The sequence below is a fragment of the Drosophila kikkawai genome, chromosome 2L (genome assembly GCF_030179895.1).
Source record: "Drosophila kikkawai strain 14028-0561.14 chromosome 2L, DkikHiC1v2, whole genome shotgun sequence".
NCBI lineage: Eukaryota > Metazoa > Arthropoda > Insecta > Diptera > Drosophilidae > Drosophila > Drosophila kikkawai.
In genome coordinates, this window is record NC_091728.1 from 22,042,452 (window position 1) to 22,061,422 (window position 18,971).

At 42.9% G+C, this 18,971-nt stretch overlaps 2 protein-coding genes and 1 long non-coding RNA gene across 4 annotated transcripts in view; 1 reads left to right on the forward strand and 2 right to left on the reverse strand.

The window, feature by feature from the left end:
• Positions 1–2,630: 2,630 nt before the first annotated feature.
• Hsp60C (Heat shock protein 60C) lies at positions 2,631–11,188 on the reverse strand. The gene is made up of 3 exons (XM_017165300.3): positions 11,029–11,188; positions 4,682–4,808; positions 2,631–4,626 (listed from the first exon to the last, which is right to left on the reverse strand). Exon 3 carries the CDS (start codon positions 4,618–4,620, stop codon positions 2,875–2,877), a length of 1,746 nt encoding a protein of 581 aa, XP_017020789.1. The 5' UTR covers positions 4,621–4,626; positions 4,682–4,808; positions 11,029–11,188; the 3' UTR covers positions 2,631–2,874.
• Positions 11,189–11,371: 183 nt separating this feature from the next.
• Positions 11,372–12,442, reverse strand: LOC138928254 (uncharacterized). The gene is made up of 3 exons (XR_011444748.1): positions 12,114–12,442; positions 11,904–12,061; positions 11,372–11,849 (listed from the first exon to the last, which is right to left on the reverse strand). It is a non-coding gene; the product is annotated as an uncharacterized lncRNA (long non-coding RNA).
• Positions 12,443–16,729: 4,287 nt separating this feature from the next.
• Positions 16,730–18,971, forward strand: part of DIP-theta (Dpr-interacting protein theta) — a 35,419-nt gene continuing 33,177 nt past the window's right edge. The window contains exon 1 of one of the 2 annotated variants that reach the window (XM_017165320.3): positions 16,730–16,964. The gene's annotated coding sequence lies outside the window, so the exon portion shown is untranslated. The remainder of the gene's footprint in view (positions 16,965–18,971) is intronic. The other variant, XM_070283210.1, reaches the window with a different exon arrangement.

Sequence of the window (18,971 nt, forward strand, 5' to 3'; positions counted from 1 at the left end):
ACGCCATCTGCTTGGCCCAGAGATGAACTGTTTGGGGTCTCAGTTTTGGAAGTGTGGAATCCAGATCCAGGCTTTTAAAGAGCACTTTGCAGCTTGGCCAAAGTTGAAAGAGTTGAAGACGCTAAAAGATGGAATTCAATTACGCCACCGACTTAGACAAAGGGTGCCGCGCGTTAGGCACTCGTGTAAGTGCATAAAACGAATTTGTTTATGGCCCCGCCCTGCGAGAGGCAAAAGGGCGACAGGACTTAGCGACAAGGAGTAACGCCCCAGACCAAGGACTGCAGCCGACAGCGGCGGCTCTCCACATGTGTCCCGCTTTGGCAGACTGGGGGACTGCCAAAAACATGGAAAAAACGAAATCCCCAATATGTTTATGGCCAAAGTTCAAAGACTTTTGTTTGTCTTTTGATGGGGTGCAAATTGAAATTGAATTTGGCCGGGTTAAACACAAAAATCGCCCCTTCAATGGCGTCTCCCTCACATGCTACTCCACCTCCTCCGCTCTCACATAAAAGGCAAACATTTGCAGGAAGCGCGCCCGAAATATTTCAGCCACATAAATCATAACAATGGCCATATTGTATATGTAAAACTGCATGTAACAACGGCAACTGCAGCTGCATGTCGCCCTCGAAAGAGTGTGTGTGTGTGTGGGGGTGTGTGTGCCCCACCACAAGCAAACAAAAATCAAAATCAAATGCAATATAAATCTGGCCCAAGCACTCGGAGAATTCGCGCCAGATGCTGTGGGCACACACCAGTATTTTTTGTCATTCAGAGATAACCCCGAACCTATGGCCAGAGAATGAGCGATCTCTGATTGTCAAGGATTCTAAGCTGTGGTAAAAAATAGTGGGAATAAAAAATATCTAGGATAACGTATATATCAGATATATGTAAAGCTAAAAAATTGTCTATCTTTTTGGGGTATTTTCTCTAAATTTAACTAGCAGTCTTGAAAATTTCATTTCGAGATTCTTTTATATAACTGAAACCTTACCTTTAAGGCCTTATTTCGAGAAATATTTATCATCTCTTATTGTTATATATATCTTTAATTAATAACTATAGTATAATTATTTAAAATTCTTTGCCATTCCCATTCTTGAGTCGTATAATAATTTCTTATCCCTTAAAACATAGAGTATCACCAATTGGACTTTGTCAAAATCCAACTATAATATTCCCTTACAATTTGTGGAAGCAAACTTTTATTTTTTTTCTTTTTTGTATAAAAAACTTTCCCCCCTCGTTTTGCGCCCCACGCAACTCCAGCAATAAATTGTCAATTTTTGAAATGTTTGCCATGTAGGCGAGGGCAATTTTATGGCCATTTCGGAGCTGATTTAATGCGCTAAGCGAACGGGATTAGCCTGGCTCGTAAATCTGCAGTTAGATGGGGCGTTATGGTGGCAAGCCTGCTGGCATGGCAAGGCATCTCATCCCCGGACAACCGACAACCAACGACCAACAGCAGTCGACACTCGAGGCGGCCTTTTTCATAATTAAGTGGCGCATTGTTGCAGTCCAGAGGAGAGGCAAGGGGGGTGTGACGGATTCCTTGTAGCATCATTAAGACACGTGGGCGGATCATCTTCTTAACAGGCACTTGAACATCACACGACGAGCTGAAAGTGCAATTTGCGTTGACAACATAAACAGCCGTGGGTTAAGGGGGGGGATAAGGGGATTGTCATGCTTTGAATGTAGCAACGCCAGCAACTCGAGTGCAAGGGCACGGCAAATAAAAATTGTACTCAATATTTCACAACTTTAACAATTTTAAAATAAATATAAATAAATATTAAAAGAAGAACATTTACTGTAATCTCAATAAAACCAAATTTACTTATAAAAAAATATATAAAATATATATAAAATATAGTTTTCAAGTCATAGATAATTCCTATAATTTTCCTTTTGCGTGCATCGCCAAGGATAAGCCGCGGGGATGATGCTCAACATGCATAGAGAATGCTGAGACGAGCAGCAACGAGGTTTCCGAACACGCTCTGTTACCCACTTGGCCCGCGGGTCCCAGCCCGGTTTTCTCAGCCGTTTGCCATGGAGGATGAGAGCTCGAGGATGCGGCTGAAGAGCCTGCATACGCTTAGGCACAAGGCCACCTAGAAACTAACCAAGCAGATTTCTTTGCGCCCCAAGCCCACAACGAATGCCATTATAAATGTCGGAAAGTTAAGCAGCAAATGCATGAAAGTCAAGTGGCGGTTTGTTATTTCCCTCGTCCCTTTAGCCGCTCTCCAGGACAATTAGAAGCGCCCGAAAAGGACGCTCTGTCCCTGACTGCTTCATATTTCATAGCGAAATGCAAAAACGGAAACGGAGGGACAGACAGAGGGGATCGCAGCAAAAACTACTACAAGTGGTTAGCAAACAGTGAAACTGTGACAAAACACAGCAAAAGGACATGTGTAAAGGACAGGCAGACTGTCAGTGTAGCCAGGGGGATACAAAAACTGGAACTGAAACAGGAAAAACGATAGCCAAGGGAGGAAACATTAACAACAAGTCATGTCGAGTCCGTCACCGGCATTGTTTCCCCGGACGTGGGGGTTAATTTCTGAGGAAATGGAACCAATATTAAATCAAACTGCAATATTTTGACATATTTTTTAAAGGCTAAGCACATCACTCTTATTATAGTGCTTATTTATTGAAAATTCAAGGCTTTTCAAGGCACTCGATTGTAACTTATGCCTGGAACTGTGGTCAACTCGGGATTTGAAATTTACAGCTATGACAAATAATATTACTTCGGAAGGGTTAGTCTAATGTGGTCCCGCGTCTTCAATTTGGTTGATTGTGTTAAAAACAAATGACGAAACTTCTGAAATGGCTTTCCATGTTCACCTACATGCCTAGCCCACCCATTCCGCCCATTCCTCCCATTCCGCCAAGTCCGCCCAGAGCCGCTCCTGCAGCAGCAGCATCCTCCAGCGGCATCTCTGTGACCACAGCCTCGGCGGTGGTCAGAAGCGAGGCAACACCGGCGGCATCTGTGATGGCGGTGCGCACCACCTTGGTGGGGTCGATGATGCCGCGCTCAATCATATTGCCGAACTCGCCCTTCAGCGCATCGTAGCCGTAGTCGCCGTCCAGGATCTCCACCTTGGCCACAACCATGGCACCGTCAACGCCCGCGTTCTTGGCTATAGTGAGGCAGGGCATGCGCAGGGCCCGTTTTATGATCTCGATTCCCATGTTCTGATCCTCGTTGGAGCCCCGAATGTCGTTCAGCTTCTGGATGCAGCGCAGCAGAGCAGTGCCGCCGCCGGGCACGATGCCCTCCTCCACGGCCGCCCGGGTGGCGTTGAGGGCGTCGTTGACACGGTCCTTTTTCTCGCTCACCTCCACATCGCTGGAACCGCCCACCCGGAGAAGGGCCACGCCCGAGGAGAGATGGGCCAGCCGCTCCTGCATCTTCTCCTTTTCGTAGTTGTTGGTGGACTCCTTGATGGAGTCGCGCAGGTGCTCCACGCGCTTTTCTACGTCCTCCTTCTGGCCATTGCCCTTGAGCAGCATTGTGTCATCCTTGGTGACCACCACTTCGCCCACGCGTCCAAAGTCGCTTAGCTTGATGTCCTCCAGCCGCACCAGGTTGGCCTCGTCGCCAAACACGATGCCGCCGGTGGCTATGGCCATGTCCGACAGTGTATCGTTGCGATTGTCCCCGAAACCGGGCGCCTTCACGGCGCACACCTGCAGGCCAACCTTCAGGCGATTCACCACCATTGTGCTCAGGGCTTCGCCCTCTACATCCTCGGCAATGATGACCAGCGGCTTCCGCTGGGCGTTGGCCAGTTCCAAGGCCGGCACGATGCTCGTCGCCGACTTGATCTTCTTCTGGGAGAAGAGCAGCAGGGCGTCCTGGAACTCGACCTTGGCCCCCTTGGCGACGTTGATAAAGTACGGCGAAATGTAGCCGCGATCGAATTTCATGCCCTCGATCACCTCCAGCTCGTCGCAGAGCGTCTTGCCATCCTTGACGGTGATGACGCCGTCGCGGCCCACCTTCTCGATGGCCTCACTGATCAGGTTGCCAACGGACTTGTCTCCATTCGCCGATATGGTGGCCACCTGGTGGATCTCCTCGGGCGTGCTGACGGGACGCGACATTTTCCGCAGATTTTCCTTGACCGTCTCGATGGCCAGCATGACGCCGCGGCGAATCTCCACGGGATTGGCACCGCGGGAGATCTTCTCGAAGCCCTCCTTGGCGATGGCGCGTGCCAGGACGGTGGCTGTGGTGGTGCCATCGCCGGCCTCCTCGTTTGTGTTGTTGGCCACATCTTGCACCAGCTTGGCCCCGATATTTTGGAATTTATCCTTTAGGGCAATGGACTTTGCCACCGTCACGCCGTCCTTGGTGATCTTAGGCGAGCCCCAGCTCTGCTCGATGATCACGTTACGGCCCTTGGGACCCATGGTGACTGCCACGGCATCGGCTAGGACGTCCACACCCTGGAGCATCATAGCCCGCACCTCGGGCCCGAACTTTACGTCCTTGGCATAGGTGCGCGCCTGCCAAAGGTGACTGCTGATGCGGGCAGTACGCCGCAGACTGGACTTGTAGTTATTGGTAAGAATGCGAATCATGATGATCTAAGGGAGGTAAATTACAATCTGAGGTTGTACACATGCCCTTATGTATACTCACCGGTAAATTTCTTTTAAAGAAAAATTCGTAATCACTGTTGAAGCTCCGGAAGTCAAATGTTAACTGAGAAAAATGCCTTTAGAGAGTCAAAAGGTCTTGAAGTCTCGGACGCATAAAGCCTAGCCCACTTTGTTTTTGATTGGGGGAGAAAATGGGTTTTAAATTAGTTTAAAAACCAGAAATTATTTCTGTAAAAAATGTATATAATATTTACAAGTTTTTAAAATTATTAGTTTAATAAGAAATAAATCCTCCATTTCACCTAATTTATTTGCAGTTGAGAATCGAAATCAAAGGTAGGGAGAGATATACTCAAATAGACCTGCCCTATCCCTTTCGCAATCGAAATCAGCAATCGGAGACAAGGCAAACTTCTCATGGAACTACACCTCCCAATCCCATTCCCAATTCCGCCACCATTTACCTGGGCGACAATTTGTAACCGAAAAGTGAAAACCATTTAAATAGTCGTAAAAATGTGCGACGACAGCGACCGAAATACAATAAAAGCCAAAGTGGAATGGCTTTTCCACTCCTTTTCGCAGCCGCTGCTCCATCCGCTCTTGCCCGCTTTTCACAGCTTTACCCCGCTTTTCCCCCCTCTCCACCGCCTTTTCTCCCGAGAAACATAAGCTCTTCCGCCGGGGTATCGTTCGCTAGTCGCTGTCAGCTGCGCTTACAAGCGCGCGGGCAAATTGAAAACTGTTAAGGCAACGTAAGGCGAGGCGACCAGGACACTAGACATCGAGGACATCGGAGGACGTCAACAAATGGCGGCGCTTGTTCATGAAAATTTAAATTGCAAAATGGGCTCAAATGGGTGGGGCGTTGGCAAAGCACTCGCCCCCCGTTAGCTAATATTTGTGTTTTAATTACCTGGAAAAGTGTCACGACAGTCTTCGTCTGAGCTTGGAGTTGAGTGCAAATTTACTGCCAACCTGTGACAGCAGATGACGCTGGCCAATAATTTCAAGACATCTTGGCCATTTTAGAATTACTTGTAATATTTTAAATAAAAGCTAATGGTTGAGGGAATATTTCCATTGAATTAAAAGGATATACATTTTCAGGTGGCTAAAGCTCTCCCACGTTTCATAAACCCAGAAAGGAATGATTGATCTGAAAGCCTATTGCCTTGGCATAAAATAATCCGGCCAAACTGATGCATCTGATTCAATTACAAGAGCCACCGAAAATGAGCCGGCATTAATATTACAACACAACGCTGACCTATTAAGGCAGCAGCTGGGGAGAGACCGCCTCCGGTTAAGGATCGACTCAGGACTAAGGACTTGGGAGCGCCCACGCATCATTAGGGAAATGGCAACGAAATTAAAGAAAATTAGCAGCTGACTGGAGATGGCAAATGAGGCGCATTTATTTGAATGTAATCCATTATGAAATCGCATAATGAAGAGATTAGCACACGCATACGGGGCGCAATTAATAAATGACCCGGCAAAAGGACAGGAAGGACGAGGGCAAGGGCCAGAAAGGGGCTTCTGTCCGGCCGTTTGCGTGCGAGACTCGCAAGGAAATCCAATAAATTAGGCAAACGGTAATCATTAGTTTCATTCCCGGCAAACATAACATACATATATACAAATATATGACACAGACAAATAAATCAGTTCGAGTTTCAGGCCGCACTTTAGTGATAATTATGCTAAAGGCAGCCCAGTAATGGGACAATAAGTCAGGACACAATTGTGATGGAGCAGCTGGCCGCTTATTAACCCATTGACGCTCGTCTTTTGTATTAACTCTTGCGAACAATGTTCGCCCCAAAAAAGGCTTTGCACTTCATTTAACTTCTCGACTTGGCTTTCCCAGGATCCCGACGTCCAAGGACGTTCCCAGGCGCGGTTTCCCCCCCCTACTCATCGATAATTAACCGCAAAAACTTGGCACGCAACAGGAAAAGAGTAAAAGGGATCGGAAAGGGGCACCGAGCCTAAGCATAAAGGGGTTAATGGCATGGCACAAAGTTTAATTAAAAATACGTGCGGCGGCTGCCCGGCTTTGTTAACTTAAAGTGCGAACCAAAATCTTGCCAAAAGTTGAAAGGAAAATTGTAAGCGGATTTTCCCAGAAGGTTGATTAGTTGATTGCTTGGAAAAAAGGGTAAATTAATATTTATAGATATGGCTTTAAAAGAGGCCATAAAGGGAAAGGATCAAGTGATAATTATAAGGAAATATGTATTAATTATGCGGTTTGAGATTTAAATTAAAGAAATTTCTTAGAATTAATTATAGACCTACAACATGTGAACAAATTTCTTAGAAATAAGTATGGGTTAATCTACAACTTGTGAATAATTTCAATAATAATTTAAGAAAGCTTCTAGTATAATTTAAAAGCAACATATTGCAAGATAATAAGGACAAGCTCTCTATATGCATGCTATTCCTCTGTTATTGCAATTATTTACAAAGGCAAATCTTTAGTGCTCTTCATCACCTACATGGTCTCTGTTTTCGCTCCAGGAATCGCGGTATTTCGAGCTCAGGCCCATATAGGCCGCCTGCAGTTTATGGCTGTAAACGTGGTCAGCACATACCCTCCTCCCGTTCACGCCCCGTTCACTCGTGGCTTTTTGCAGTTGGCTGCACATTTTGATTAGCCGGAGGCACGGCTATGGTTTGGCTTTTCGAGGGGTCTTTAACAATTGCCGCGCTGCGACGAGACACGCGGAGCACCCACCTCCGAAAGCCACTCACCGCCCGCTGTCTGGGCTCGCTCACATGTGCCGGAAGCGCATTATAAAGGGCATTTCCGGTATTTAGGTTAGGTCGCTCGATCCGGGACCGTGCTTGGTATTTATAGTTCGGCGAATTCGGGGAGGTCAGGTGGAAAAGGTCACACTCGCAGCCGGCTAAGGCCTCGCGTGTGTGACGGCTTTCGGCATAAGAAATGAGCTGGGTGAGAGAGAGAGACGGGATTCCAACTTTACTCTTTATTCCCTTCGGCAGGCGAGAGAGGGATGGGGGGAAAAAGTTACCCAATCAAAAATTATGCTGTCTGGGCGAATGAAAAACAAGTTCGGACTTTGAAATGCAGTGCGTTGCGAGGCAATCATAAGCCCGGCAAGACACATCCCCGAAACTTTTGTCCGGGCGAAAAGTTTCGTCTTAACCCAGTCATCGCTTGCTGCCAAATGGCGAAAAAAAAACTTGTTAGGGGGGAAAACGAAGTGGGAACTGTCCAAAAAGTGTTTTAGGTTAAGCGCAAACTTTTGCACACAAACGATTTTTGACGGTCATTTTAATAAATTGAAAACCAGCGGAAGGGATAAAACAGGGGCCCTGGTCCTGGTAGTGGTCCAAAATCGATAGGGCCACCACCCTCCGGACGATTGCAACTTCTGCTCCTTCCTGGCCAACATTGTTTGCGCAGGCTCATAAAATCTGTTTACGGGCTTATAAATAAGCGATGCGATTTGTTTTTCTTATAAAACTTTTGCTTCCTCCTGCCATATCGGCCCTTGAAGCGGCCCATAACTTATGCATGTCAAGGACCTCGGAACTAAACAAATCTCGGATCAGCCAGAATGTCTTCTTCATGGCCAAAAGTTTTTAACATTTTTATTGAGTTTGCTTTGTAATTTAAATTGTTTGTCCCCAACTTGTTGACACGACGGCGAGGGATGCCTAACCAAGTCGGAGCGATGCCGGCATGGCCAAAGGATTCCCTGCTGCCAGATGACAGCATAAACCAATGGCATTTTATCTCTCCCAGTGACTTTCAATCAATCGCATCAGTGTTCATTGTAGCGTCTAACAATTTGTTGTCCGCCTGGTTGCCCACCCACCCACACACATGCATACTCGCCCACTCTGGGGTTCCCATTGAGGCGATGGAATAATCGAAGCTTTAACATATCCGTCAGCGACAGCCACGAAGTGGGCAAGGACGCAGAGTCAAAAAGCTGGAGGGAAACGATATCCATATGTGTGTGGCTGTGTCTGTATGGGGGTTATGATAAAAAGTGCACTCAATACCGAAACCCTTCCCATTTGCCTTGCAACCGTTCAATTTTTGCACAATTGCAAGCATCATAGAGATTCCCTTGCCACGGGGCGTATACGTAATGGAGGTTTAAAGAGGAATGTGTTGCATACTTCTGGGGGAGGTATCGAATTAGGTTTAGCGTAAGGATGGAAATTAAAATGAAAGGTGAACTTATCTACGTATTTTTATAGATAAATTTATAAAATAAAATTTAAGTTTTTATTAATAAGGTGGGATTTTTTAGGACTCATATGAAAGTAAAGATTAAGGAATGGCTACTTGGAAAAGAATTAAATTTTCTAAGTTGCAGAAACAAATTATTATAAAAATAACTTCAAAGCTTTACAACTAAATTAAGTAACAACTAAACCAACACAAGTAACCAACCATCAACCCCTCTCAAGTAAATCCACTCAATGCTTTATTCTTCCACACACAAAAACCCACATATGTAGTACAAACACCAAGTACTTCCCCCTTCCCTGCTCTTTATGCAGATAAAAAATCTCTTTGCAATTGTCTCCTCAGAACAAGTTGTTAGCGCGTATGTGTGTGCAGGGACAATAACAAAATAATTCATTTTGTCACTTGTATCTGCTCGTTATTAAATTGTTTTGCGAGCCACCTCTTACCGCCTGCCGGTTTGCCCTTTGCCCCGCCGCCTCGCCACTTCTTTCGACAGCTTCTGGCTGGCATAAGAAATTTATGCAAATTATAATACGCAAATACACAAGTTATATTCGGAGACACAATAAACAAGGTCTGTGTGCCATGTTGGGTGCGAAACAAAGGAGAAGAGCGCCAGCATTAACTCGGCCTGCACCTAGTGGTTGGTTGGAAGCCTGGAAGCCGGGAGTCCTTTCAGCCTGACATAATTGCGAGAGCTGCACGAGTGCAGGATGCTCTGTGGGTCTATATGTGTGCGCTTTAAGGCAATGTGCTGGGAACGGGCGTGTATGAAGTCGAGAAGTTGTCAGACATAATTGAAACAATTGCAATTGTTGCCGCCGCCTCTTCCGCACTTCTTTCTCGCCTCGGAATTGCATTCTTTTCATTGGCAAAGAGAAAGGCAGGCATGAAATGCCATTCCCTGCCAGCGAGGCTGATAATTATGAAGTACACTGAAGCATTTCAGTATTGTTTACCCCCCCTGAGAGGAAAACGGGGAAAAGCCCAAGGCAGTGGGGTATGGACGAAAATACTGAAAGACTTTTGAGAAAGGGAAGCATAATTGTGGGTAATTATTAATAAACAATTAAAATTAAACGGTGCAGGTAATTTAATATTATAAAAATAGTTTAAATTATATTAAAAATCAAGACTAATTTTATCTGGGAATAATTTTAAGCTTCTATAAATCGAACCTCTTAAAATCTCTACTGATCATCAATTGTTTTCTTTTGCTTAAAAATATAAATAAATATTTAAACTCTGTTCTTATGATATCCCTAAGATACTCCCCCAAATTTCCCCCAGTGTAAGCAGTCGGACATCAGACAACTGGCAACAAGTCCCAGCTCTCTTCGCTAGTCTCCAGCGCCTAAGCCTTTTGCAGCAGTGCTCTTCCTATTCAATAATCCATTGGCTGGCTGCCAAACAGTTGGCAACTCGGAAGCCATTCCGGCGATTATGAATAATTTTCTGCGGCCCTCCTGCTCGCTCTCGGCGAATCGCCATTTTATATATAGTATTTTCAGCTAGTTTTTTGTTGCTGGCGCAATATAAAAATGCATAAATTGAAAATGAAACTTGAACTTTATGGGAGCTAATTGAAGGCTGGCAATTCCAGAAACTGGCGGGTCAGCTCGAATTGATGGATGGCTGAGAGCCGGGGAGACCTATATTTGGGGCCTGAGTATGGGTGTGGAAATAGCCAAATGAAATTTAATTTGACTTTTGGCTGCCATTAAAGGAAAAAGGATCAGCTGAAGCAGAAGGCAGGACCAACAAAAGCAACAGTGAAAAATAGTCTGTGGGTGTTGATTCAATTGCAGTAAATTTTTGCATTGAATGATTTCGGGCACAACAATTTTCGAGGGCAATTTAAATCGCACCCACACACACACACAACGGGCGATGGTGCAATTAACATTGATGGAAGCAATGGCAGGACTCTACAGAGACCGGGGATTGAAAGGGAAGGAGCAGAGCGAGTGGAAGTCAATAAAATGCACAGCAATTGCAAATGTCGAGGCTTCAATCAATGTGTCGATATTCGCCGGGGGAGGCGAAAAGGCCAAATGTTTTCATGGCTGTTTACTTAAAGACTAACCGAGAGTGCAAGAGCAGCTGCAATAATACTTTTTGATTTAAATCAAGCCTTACATAATTACCTTTTATAGATCCTCAGAAGTAGCTATTATCTGCCGCAGAATTACTAATTAAAGATTGTTCACCACACACCGAATAACACCTTGAGTTTTAATCACAATTTGTTTTCTTGACGAAGGAATATAAGTTGATATTTGAGACAAGGTTTACTGGGCAACAAACAAAATTAAAAGTTACAAAAATTCAAGTCACTATAAATTGGAATATTGACGAGTATTGCAGGTGCTTATTTGGGGGTGTTAAAGTCATGAAATGCTATATTTAGCATCTCTATTTCACTTATATAATCTAAGACTAGAGGCAGATTCTCTGATTCTTACCTGAAAGAATGTTACTTACCTTTAGCATAAATTATAAAAGAAAAACCTGTAACGATGGTGTTGGGTTTGAGAACATGTATGCTCCTATAAATAACTCAAATCACGTTCAGTAAATGCTTGCAAAATGCTGCAACAAAAACCGGGTCCTTATTTCCATTCCATTCGCAGCCCTTCTGGCATCCTTTGGAAGTCGATGCAAATCTCTTATTGACAGCACGTTCCGCATGTAGACAGACATTTTGTACACGTTTATCGGGTTCATTTTTACTATTTGGATTTATACGGAATGCGTTGTTGAGCAGGCATTTTTCCAGATAGTATATAGCCCCGGCAGGCATGAGTTTCCATTTAATTGCTTCCATTTAAAAAATAACTTGATCGAAATTGTGGCCACCCAACACACTCGTTTTTTCGCACTCTGTGCTCGCAAAAAACATAATTTTCCTCGATGGCATTTGAACAATTTTACCAGTATTACTTTTATGGATTTCAAACACATTAACCTGGCAATAGAATTGCATTGATTGATTGATCGATTTTCGCCAGAAACTCCTCACATTTTTTCTTACAAGTGCTTCCAGGCCTTTTATGTGGCTTTTATGACGGTTTCGTAATAAACGAATTCTTACCCATGTCATTACAATTAATTTTCATTTATTGTCAGTGATTTCGGAGTGTTTGTGGGCCAGAGTAGGCGTCAACAAATCTGTTCAGGCTTAATGGTAAAATAAATATAAACAAGGGGGGGAAAACAAAAACATATTTACCTAACGACCGAGGGGCTTGGCGTGGCGAGACATTCTGAGTCAGGGATAAGAAGAATTGAATTGAAAATTATATTGTTCAAGGGAGTTTTCAAAGTATATTTCTTAACACAGATTTCTGATCTGATGAAGCATACATATATTACCCCAAGTTGACAATCATGTTGCCCTCAATTTAAACAATCTCTCCTACAAATTAACCAGGTGATTGCCGGTTTGTTTTCGCTACGAGTGTGTATAAGCTTATTTCGCTTTACGGCTTAATGCACTAATTGACACTCACATATGACAAAATATAAATATATAAACTGTCAGCCATGTGTGAGGTGATAAAGTGTGAAACCGAGCACAAGAGGATATTCAGGCGGCAATTCTGCGAATGTTGATATATGAACGTACGACTATATTAAATAACATAACGCAAATATTTGTATTTCATTCAAAAACTAGAATGGTGGAGAGGTTATACAAATACGAGCAATTAGAGTAGGCCATGGATGCAATTGGTAAGCGGTGTGGCATGAAATTCGATTTGTCATTCTCTTTAAAAAAAAAAAGGAAAATTTTTTAAGCCTGCGGAAATCAATGAGTTTCTAGTAGAAAAAGTTAAATATTTTTGGTTAATATATGAAAAGTAAAGGATTAATTCTTGGTCTCTACAAGATGTATAGAATTTATTCTAAAAATCATTGTAAAAATATTAACATTATTTTTAGAACACAATTGATTTCTGTATTGTTGAAAAGTATGAAATAATGGGATATTAAAGCATTTTCTTCGCCTTTAAAATTTAGCAAAGCTAATCTCTATTAATTAGGAACTTTAGAGTTGAAACAACGCAGCCTCTACCTTTTTGTTTTATCCGCAATATCGGCTTTCATAGAATTTCATGATGCAGGCTCATGGCCAGGTACTTTGCTTGTGGCCAGACCCCACATAATGCGTTTCAACTGCAGGCGAGCGCCAAAAACAGCAGCTGAGTCAGAGGTAACCGAGTCAGCAGGGGCTATATCAACCATAGACAGGTATGGTAGATAGAGCACTCCCCCATTAGAGCCCACTCGATGGCTGGCATAATGCTGATGTTGTTGTGCCCATGATGCGAGCTAATGAAAATGACTACCACAGCTGTCTGGCTAATTATGGCCGAGGCTGCAAACAGCAAATCAGAAGGGAAAAACGAACGAACCTAACTTGGGCTCCCATCACTCATACGCCGTGTGGGTTTCACTTACAGATGATCAGACTCTGTCTGTTTGTCTCACAATTGACGAATCTCGAATGTCCGGGCCCAACCGAGAATGAGACTCTTGTTTACCCGGCGGACCCCAGAGCATCGCTCTCTGTGCAATCAGACGGAATATTTCGCGCTCCAAGTCGCCAGCTTTGCGGAAAGTGTTGCCTTAAAGCGGGGCTCCGCTTTCCTTTGTGGCACAAGTGAATGCCTCTATTCAGCCCGCTGCTTTGCATTCCGCCACCCACCGAGCGCCTTGGTGTCCTTATTAAGTTGGCGCCTTGCTGGCAACCGAAACCTGCTTCGGCCGGGCAAACTTTTTAGTATGCCAACCAGAATCTCATACCGCTTTCCATACCCGTTACTTGGTGATAGTTTGAGGGGATATTTAATAAATGGTTAATGTATGCAAGTTTATTAAGTTAATCCAGCAAATATTTTATATTAATATTTTAAGGGTATAACATAAACTTAACTTATTAGTTTTGACTTCAGAAATAAATGGTTTTTGAAAATGCAAATATGTCTGACTTCCTAAAACTTTAAATTCAATTTATAGCATTCCTAAAACATATTTAGAAAGTACTACAAACTGAAAATAATATTTGTTGTGATTATAGTTAAATCTTTCTTCAAAACTCAATGGGTATTTTATGTTCGTGATACCTATAATCGCTTTCTTATTTCTCTTCGTTTGCTCCTATTTTTTTTGGCATCGTCATCATTGCAACTTCATTGTCAAAGTTGGCCAAGACGAAAATCGCGAACGGAGGGCGAACAGAAAACTAAAGGCGGGGCAGGGAAAGTGGAAAACTGCAAAGAAATGCTCAAAAATTGCGTGGTGCAAATATTGAGAAACGACGAGTGGCGAACGTAGAGGCTGCGGCCTGCCAGTTTGGGCGCTAATTATATGTAAATAGCTGGAACAGAACCGCTGCTCAAGGTGCCAGATAATTGGCCCTCATGCCGTTGCAGAGACAGCTGGCAGTTGGAGCGATCGGCAGACTGGCTGCAAAAAGGAAAACTGCAAAATTGTCAGCACGTGACACATTTCACTTTGGCGCCTCCCCAACTGTGCAGCTCAGCTTCCCTGGCATTCAAGGAATTTAAAGACTTCCGTTTCGAATAAGAGCAAATATTTTCGAATACAGCGTTAAGACTCCTCCTGAAATGCTAACGATACAGGCAAGTTTGGTGTCAAAGAAAACCAATTCAGTTGGTTTTTGTTTCTGTTTAAATTTAAATTTAAATTAAGGCAATTCAAAACCCTTTCGTTTGCCAGGATAATTTCTACCCCGAATTGAACTAGTTAGTGTTGCTAGTAGCAGCACGTTTCGGCTTCTCTCTGACACTTAAATTGTATCAAATGCAATGGCAATTAGCTCAAATGCTGTATAAATTCCTGTGCATTTAAGTCATTAGTGAGGAAAAATTTCATTACACTTTGCAGAGTTCGTGAGAACGCAATTCCCTCCGGTCTTCATGCTCCCCAAGGGACGCAATACAGAATGGCATTCAAAAATGTTTCCCCAAAAAAATGCGTAGAAAATGACAAAATAAACGAGTGGGGACTGAAGGAAGACTAGAAGGTTGGAGATTCAGCTCCCCAGGATGCTCTCCACATGAGCGACACGTACGAAACGCATAAACATTCTTGCCTAAGTGAGTTTGTACATAAATTTTGGCCCAACTTGCGTTGCAGGATGCGTTACAAGGAGCCATTGGTGAATGGCTCCAAGCTTGGCCCGAATTGTGGGGGAAGTTATTCAAAAATCCATGGACATGGTAAGTTCGGGTGCTAAGCTGGCTGAGTCTGTTTTTGGGTTTTTTGTTTTATTTATGTAGCCACAGGCAACTGCAGCAGTCGGACTGTTGATGTATGTCCTTCAGCTGGTCTCTCCTGTATTTTCGATCTAGTGGTTGCCTGATTGGCGGTCTTGGCAAAGGAAATTGTTAGGCGGTTAACCAAGTTAATTAAAGGAATTTTAAATAAATTTTAAATCGAAATATGTTTTTTTTAAGGTGGTTTGAAGACATACCGATTAACAGATAACCGTGTCATTCGTACACATTTCAGATGTTTCTTTTAAGCTAAAAGAATTTCTGAATAAATTGTAATTGCTTCTGCCTTTAAATATTAATTTTTATTCTATGTTACTCATCCTTAAATATTATATATAATTTTGTAGATAAATTTTAACAATAAAGAACTTAAAGTAAGAAGGTTTAACAAAATATTTTTCAAACATTTTCCCATAATATTAGTTTAAGCATTTAGTTTTCTTGGAAACTTCCCTAACAAATCTATTTAGGCTTCCAGCAAAACAGCGATTTCTTGGCTGAATGCTGGTCGTTAGAGGAACTGAATTAATAATGAAATCCTGGTTGAATTACTCAACGATTCATGGCGATATCATTGGCTGTTTGCATTATGCAAGCATTGCCGGTCCTTTGAGGTTTGATGGCATTATCCGGACGCCCACTCACACACTTACACACTTACACGGACGCAGCCGAGGACAACGCACACAACCATGCTGGCAAAGAAGCAACTTTAGTAGCATACTTCATGGCGTCGCGGCTTAAGAGAGAGAGCAAGCTTCCAAGAGCGAGCGTTCGCCGAAATCAAAGAGCGGCCAGAAGAGACGCCAGTCCGCATTACTGACCTACATTAAGTAAAAATTTATTTATGCCGGCTGCCAAATTGGTTCCCCAAAGCATTGGCAGCTCCCCTTCCCCCCCTTCGGTGTCCCGGGCCCCTTGACTATGACGGATATGATTGTTGGTTGCTGCTCCCGAATGCCCGCCCGGCTTCCCTGCGCCACTTGTAACTATTACGGCCATTGTGGCTGCTGCTGGCTTTAATAATAATGGTTTGTAATTTGCATAAATAATGTTTGATTTTTGCATTGATGAGAGGCCAGTTCGTTGTGCGTCTGGGGCCATTTTATATGATTGAAAGCTCGAAATTTCGGTTCAATTTGTGCATATAAATCGATAAATTAGCAAACCGATAAATCACACGAGTGGCCGCTGATCAGATCCTTGTTCGGGGTCAGATGCTAGTTCCGATACGTAGCCATTAGTTTGACTTGTTTACCTAACCCGCTGATTTCTTAACTCGCCAAGCCAAGCACTCTGTTAACAGGGCTAACAGAGCTAGCCAGACTCCTGTTGCGCTCTTTCAGGACCTGGCAATTCGCTCTCTTCGCCTTCGGGCCTCGGTCTAGCTCGGCCTTTTGACGAGTCCCTGCCGAACTCCACGAACTCCAAGCCGAAGGCTAGTCGGCCCTCGGCTGCCGATGGCAAGGCGGCGAGGACTTTGTGTAATCAGTGCGTGCTGCTAAGCAAATTAGTTTAGTATGGTTTTAGTGCGCAACGCTGATGGACGCGCCAGCCTGCAGCTCTTAGCCCGTTTTGTGCCGACAATCGTTCGCGTTCGCGAGTGAAGTTCCCCAAGTACCAAGTACCCAAGTTTCCACTTTCCCCAGACAGTAGTGTCTCCGAGATGCCGAGATATAGCGCCCAGCAGCGTACGTAAGCAGGGGAAAACGGCAGAAACGAAATAAATAAATAAGTGCAAGACACAACTGGAGACGCTGGATGCCAACTTCAATTTGGTACTTCATTTTTCACAGCCCGCTTAACGCAAATTGCGCCGGTCCTGGGTCCTTGCTAGGAAGCCACTGGGTCCTGGCATTCCCTTTCACCCTTTCCCTCTGGCAGATTGCATTTTTGGAGGCCCAGTCGAGCGCGGCTCATTAAATGGCCAAAAAAATAATATATATATATAGGATATATGTGGGTACCAAAGGACCTTCACAATCACAGCATATTTCCTGGATTGTAGAGCCCAGGCATTGGCATTTATGGAAGAACCCTAGCGGCATTGTGCAGCTGCGGTGTTTCGGGATTTTGCTTTGACTGTCACGCCAATTGAATTAATTAAACCGCGGAATTTAGGATTTAATTTGACATTTAATTATTGCAATTAAAAGTGGCCTGCAGAGAGCAGCCGCAACATGAAAAACAACAACCGAACAGAGCAGATAAAACGACCAGGATTAGAGCCACGCAGGATGAAATGGAATTATGGAAAAATTACGGAAAAAAAGCGAAATTACTTTCACAAGTTCTTGACAACAAAGGGAAATTTGACATTACATTTTCTTTGTGCCAAAAACGATAATTATCGTTATAATTAAAACGATTAAAAACAGCATCAGGCCACACACATGCGAGATTAAAGCTAGCATTGGGAAAATATAATCATTATGTTAATGTATTTAAACTATATTTGGGTTTTGAGATCTACAAATTAAATATTAAAAATCTTTTTTTTTAAGGAATTTATTTATATTGTTGCTGTTTACTTTTTTATGATGGTTAAATGGTTATGTTTGAAGATAGGGTATCGGTTTTGAAGTTGACAAGAGTCTTTTCTTTGAAAATATCTCAGATATTTAAGCCAAAAGAAACCTTTTATTTACTGGTTACATTTCGTACCTGAGGCCTCCGAAATGGATCCTAACAGAGGAGCATTCATAAACTTCATGAAGCGAATCCAAAATTGTATTAGCATTTTAAATCATTTTTTAGAAACTACAAATTTGTTTCAATAATATTTTTATAAATGACTAGTTTATATACACTTTTATTAACCAATATTTTAAATATTTAATGACATTAAATGTCAATTTATTTTACTGTGGAATTTCCTGTATTTAGTTAATAGACTTGGTCAGTAAATTTATTCAATTGGCTATAGAAACTTAGCATTGATCGATAATAGTCTTCCGATATTATTTATTATTTTTCTCAAAACACATAACAAACCAATATTAATCAAAACATTTCCCTACCTAAAACATTTTATAAATAGAGCTTCAATTCTTTGCACTTTTCAGTAATTATTCACTAACGACGCAGCTTAAGCAGCACACTTTCTGACAATATTTGCCCTGTTACATTTTGTTTATGATGGAAAACAGAGCAAAGCCTCAAATAACTGAATTATTCGGACCCACATCAAGTGTCAGACAAGCTGAGAGAATGAAATAAAATTTGGCTTTGTTGTTACTACCACTTGCTAAAGCGCTGTTGGCCAGTCCTAATGAATAGCTGGGCGAGAGGGGGTGGAGCTTTGGTGGAAAACTATCAAATAAAACGGGTAGCCGACCACACAATTACACGCAATATTTTCGCACATGCACACCCCAAACGAATTTCCTATAAACAACGGGAACACGAAATTTGTACCCTGAACGAGCGTATGGGAAATATACGATAGAAAGAGAACACTGAAAAAAGTATAGACTGTTATTACAAAATTCAGACAATATTTAGTACATTTTAATCAAAGCTTGTTAATAAATAAAAGTAATTTAAGAAACTTATATAACTTCATATAAAAAGTTCTAGTTTTGACAAGGATATTGTTCAATATAATTTGCTTTTTTTGAGTGTAGTGGCATGCCTTCCAATAAGCGACATAAAATATGCGCCACCATATAAACACACACACACACACGGTAGCTAAAACATACACACACACACGGTACACCGCGGTGCAGCGGCCGCAGTGTGAGTGTGCGGGAAATATTTTATGCACTTTATGCGGCTTGGAC